Source organism: Gavialis gangeticus, unplaced genomic scaffold (genome assembly GCF_001723915.1).
Source record: "Gavialis gangeticus isolate Ggan-Ray unplaced genomic scaffold, GavGan_comp1, whole genome shotgun sequence".
Lineage (NCBI taxonomy): Eukaryota > Metazoa > Chordata > Crocodylia > Gavialidae > Gavialis > Gavialis gangeticus.
Genome location: NW_017729032.1, coordinates 173,399,208 through 173,403,876, shown reverse-complemented (window position 1 = coordinate 173,403,876; position 4,669 = coordinate 173,399,208). Strand labels below are relative to the sequence as shown.

Sequence of the window (4,669 nt, the reverse complement as noted above, 5' to 3'; positions counted from 1 at the left end):
GGATGCTATAGAGGGAGAGTTTTGAACTGGTTAGACCCATTTCATTGCCACTTCCTGAAACTTCATTGGTGTCAAAGGTCACATGACATCACTTTCTGATTTGATACCGCTTCCTGTGACGTCTTTGAATATGGCTCGCCGGCCCACCGGGTGATAAAAAGTTCATGATCCGGCCCCACATTCAAGAAGTTTGGACACCCCTGCCATAAACCATACCCCATAGCATGTTAATTTATGCCACTAGTTTAATAAAAGTAAAGTTACATGAACAGCATAAGAAATCACACCATCAAACAAAAGCCAACTCACAGTTTTCACTACTCTCATCATTTTCCTCAGCAGGAAGGCTTTTTAATACAGAGTCAACACCAGGCAACCTGCAACGTCTCTTCTTCCTTCCCTTTCTTCTCCTAAAGAGGATTAAATTTGAGTGAACTATGTAGTCTAAACAAATTCTATTTGTTTACTGAATTCGTCAAAGAATAGGATATAATACTACATGGAACAGGAGAGTCCCAGGGAAAATGTTTTTATGGTAATTACCACTTCAAAATTAACTGACCTGAGGGACACTTATTTGGTGCTTTGCATGTCACAATAATATTGAGGTTCCCTGCTCTTTACAAGTATAGGAAGCTACTGAGGTTCAGAGATACTTGTTTTGGTGGCCCTGTTGCAAGTCTCTCTCTGTCACTTTTCAATTAAGTTTCTTTGGAAAGATGTGGATCCAGTACATAGGAATTGTATGACATTTTTGTTGTTTGTTTAAGAAGAGATATATACTTAATATGCCAAGAGATAAACATATTCCTTACATGCGAGCCACAGCTTTCCTTGCCAATTTACGCTGTAATCTGCGGTTTTCGTCTGTATCACGAAGAACATGATCTTCAGCTGCCCATCTATCCCAGCTAAATAAAGATGGGGCAAAAAAAAAAAAAGTTAACAGAAAGATAGACTTCATAAGCAAGTACCGAATGACAAAGGTAGCGTTCACAACCATCTACTAGGTCACTGATTTTCAAACGTCCTAAAGTCATGGAACACTTTCATATCACCACTTCTGCCACAGAACATCTACCCCTACCCTGAAGACTGACACAAAGCCAGGTGAACTGGCCCAGGACTGCTGGCACACTACCTTCTGGTCTGCTCCACCATTACTCCCAATCTTTTTGGAACTCCTGACAACCTATCACAGAACCCCATTGGTCCATTCAACACAGTTTGAAAGCCACTGTACTAGGTAACAGAGTAAAAACCATGATACTTTGCAGGGTTAGGTTCCTAAAAATTCTGCAGAGATAAGGGTTTGTAAAGCATCCAAAGTATATACAACTGCACCAAACATCTGTATGGGATCAGTGAGATGCTCCAGCTATTTTGCTGCAGCCTCTATTTCACTGATAACATGCGTGAGATTGCTGATGAGTACCAGCTGATTTGAGAAGGGCAGAGCTGCTTCTCTGTAAAAGATGCAGCAAACTACTAAGAACTCCTATACATGTGCAGGGAGGCTGCTTCTACATGCTGTAATTACAGAGTGTTGAAAGACATGATTAAATTGAGTCTGCTAGAGTGCGGCAATTACTGCTCTCCAGCAGACTCCTAGTGTCATATGTATCAGCATCCCCATACTGAAAAATGGCAGCAGGGCACTTTAAACTAAAGCTGATTTGATGAGCTTTAGTTCAAAGCACCCTGCCCTCCATTTTTCAGTGCAGGGACGCCAATACACATGACACTCCAGGTGCTTTAACAGTGCGGCTCTCAGAACTGTACTATTTAAAGCCCCCCACCCCTGTCTCCCGAAGCACGTCTACAAATGCCCTAGAGTGGCAATCCAGCATCATCATGAGCTAAGCAAGTTGTGAACTATCTGAATACTAATAATTTGACTCCTACTGTATTTTATTGAAACCTTATGATTACTTCTGGATTATTACTTTTAAAAGTAAAATTCAAAACAAAATTGTACTCTGATGAAATCTTGTATCCTTTTCATCATTCCTCAGCTTTTTGATTAAAAAAAAAAACTACATGTTTTAGGCTTGGTTTTACAGGGTAGTGTTAAGCGATATTGGCATGTCAACATTACAATCTATTACTTAACTTTACCATCAAAAAAGAAAAAAAGTATGTCAGAGAAGTTTAAAGCCACCTGAATCAATCTCAGATCCCACAAAAACAATATAAACAAAAGTTTATACATGCAGTAAAAAAATAAATAAATCACAGAACAAAGAGCACTGAAGTGTCCTTTCTTTGACTGGACATCTTTGTAGGAGTATGGGTCAAAAAAAATGGAAGCAGTAACAGCACGAAGTATGTTCTTACCTTCTGTTCCAACCATTAAAATGGATCAGATATTCTGGAATTTTTCTACCTTTCTCATCTTTTCCAACAACAACATCAACAATCTGAAACAGAAAGCAATAAATCAAGAATAATACAAAACATTCTATATATATAGTGCACTTGTGAGTTTTTAGAGAATTTAGTTGTGTGAGCGCAAGAAAGAAACGGTTATTTATGAGCAAACAGTATATCCTCCTAATATACATACTGGGCATGTCTACACGTGATGCTATGGTGATGTAGCAATGTGCTATGGCAACTTAGTGTCCATGGGCAAGAACACTGACATCACAGTTAGTCATTGTAGCAACATGCTCCCATGTTATAATGCATTACTATGGCAACATAGCGGCTAGAATAACCAAAAGAAAGTACTAAAAGTACAGTGCAGTAACAAAGGCGCCACAGGGACACGTGTAGATGCACCCACTGTCTCTGAACATTACAGTACAGGATACACCACCCTACAAGCCACTGCACTACTAATAGCAGCAGAGGTTCTAGACAAAGTTTGGGTACTGAACCACAACTGACATATTCAAAAACAAGTGACAATTATCTGGCTCTACCCCATTCCCATTTCTCGCTCTTCTCAAAACATGCAGAACAATGTGAAATAGGTAGTGGATTTACAGAAATACCACTATTTGACAAGTAATCTCTCCTTCTTGGAGTCTTCGCTTGATTGTCCAGCTAGGAACTACTTAGTAGGAATCATAATGGCAGGCTGGCTACCGAATGTAGAGAAAGAGGGGGACATAAGGCTTTGTAGCTGCTCAAAGACACAAACTAGCTTCACTGCAAACCAAAATAAGTGGCTTTAATTGAGGAGTGTTAAAACGTCTTGATATTTAGGGAAAAATATTTTGGAACTTTTCATTATAGGGGAAAAAAAAAAAAAAAAAGATTTCAAACAGAAGGATTTTCTCCCCCCGCAAAACAGAAGTTTTGATCAGGTCTAATTTACTTATTTCTTTTTAAACACACCATATACATATACTTGTGTTTTCACAATAGTAAAAACAGGCACATGCCTACAGCACGCAGCCACATAACCCTACAGCTGTAAATCCTGTTCTGCTGCAACCTAATCCCTACCCTATTGATCACCTTCTTTTGCATCGTATTTTTAAAATTCATATGGCAAACTGGTTTGGCAAGGATTGTCTTCCCATCTTTTTGAAATTCTTAGAACATTTTTTAGAAGTGTTAAATTAATATAGTACAAATGCAAAGAACAAAAACAAAAAAAAGTTTAAGGAGCTCGTACAATTATTATCCGTAGAAAATAAAGGGAACAGAACTGACCATGCTTTTGTTGCTTGTCATTTTTGTTTATCTCCACCATCGGAGGTTTTTAAAGCCCAACTCAACAGAGCCCTGATGGGGATGGTCCTGCTTTAAGCAAGGGCTTGGACTAGATGACCTCCAGAGATCATTTCCAACCCTTATTTTCTATGATTTATTATAAGCTATTCTGAGTTTTTCTGGATAGGGTGAACAATAGATCTAGATTAGTGGTTCTCAACCTCTTTGGACCATTGGCATCCCTTGGAAAATAGCAGCTCCTAGGCCCCTGTCAGATGTTATATATATATTATGCAATTAACTGGTCAACTGAACTGTACATTTAGACCAGCCACGTGTGCAATGGAAGACCGGCCGCACATGCAAAGTAATTATCACAGTTGGCAAGTTGCACAGTAAATTTAGCCCCACCACACGGGCAGTGCAATCATCACATAAACTGGTCAATCGCGCAATAAATGTAGAGTGGCCACACCTGCAAAGTAATTATCCCGGGGTAAAAAGAGCCCCAAAAGGAGCCTGCCGGCTACAAAGCCAGTGCTTGCAAAGGCACAGCAACTCTAGATCTGGTTCCCCCCAGCTTTCACGGGCAACTGCAGCACGGCCCCAACTCCGACTTGCATTTGGACAGCAGGGGGAGGCAGTTCTCCAGCAGCCACACCTGCGGGCAGCCCCCCAGCAGTCTGGCAGCTTCAAACCTCCTGGGGGGGAAACCTCCAGAGAAGCTCTACAGGTGCCATAACAATCCTTGTGGCTAGGGCTAGCTCCTCGCATTGTGGGGACGAAGGGGGCCAGGACTCGCTTGCTGGTGCTTTACAGGGAGCAACAGAAAACAAAGTAACAGCAGCCTTATTCGCATGCTTTTCAGAGTCGACGGCACCCTCAGGGCAGGAGCCGGCCACCCCGGGACGGGAGGGGACCCGGCTCCAGCCCCGCCCCCCCAGAAGCGGCCGGCCCGGGCCAAGCCCGTGCACTAACTGCCACAACGGCACCGCCCCCAGTG

The 4,669-nt window shown here is 41.7% G+C and overlaps 1 protein-coding gene across 1 annotated transcript in view; it reads right to left on the bottom strand.

The window, feature by feature from the left end:
* The window catches only part of MSL3 (male-specific lethal 3 homolog (Drosophila)), a 63,503-nt gene that overhangs the window by 53,646 nt on the left and 5,188 nt on the right, over positions 1-4,669 (bottom strand). The window contains exons 2-4 of the mRNA XM_019524783.1: positions 2,338-2,420; positions 816-911; positions 310-410 (exon numbers count right to left, since the gene is read on the bottom strand). Coding sequence (XP_019380328.1) covers positions 310-410; positions 816-911; positions 2,338-2,420 — 280 coding nt within the window. The remainder of the gene's footprint in view (positions 1-309; positions 411-815; positions 912-2,337; positions 2,421-4,669) is intronic.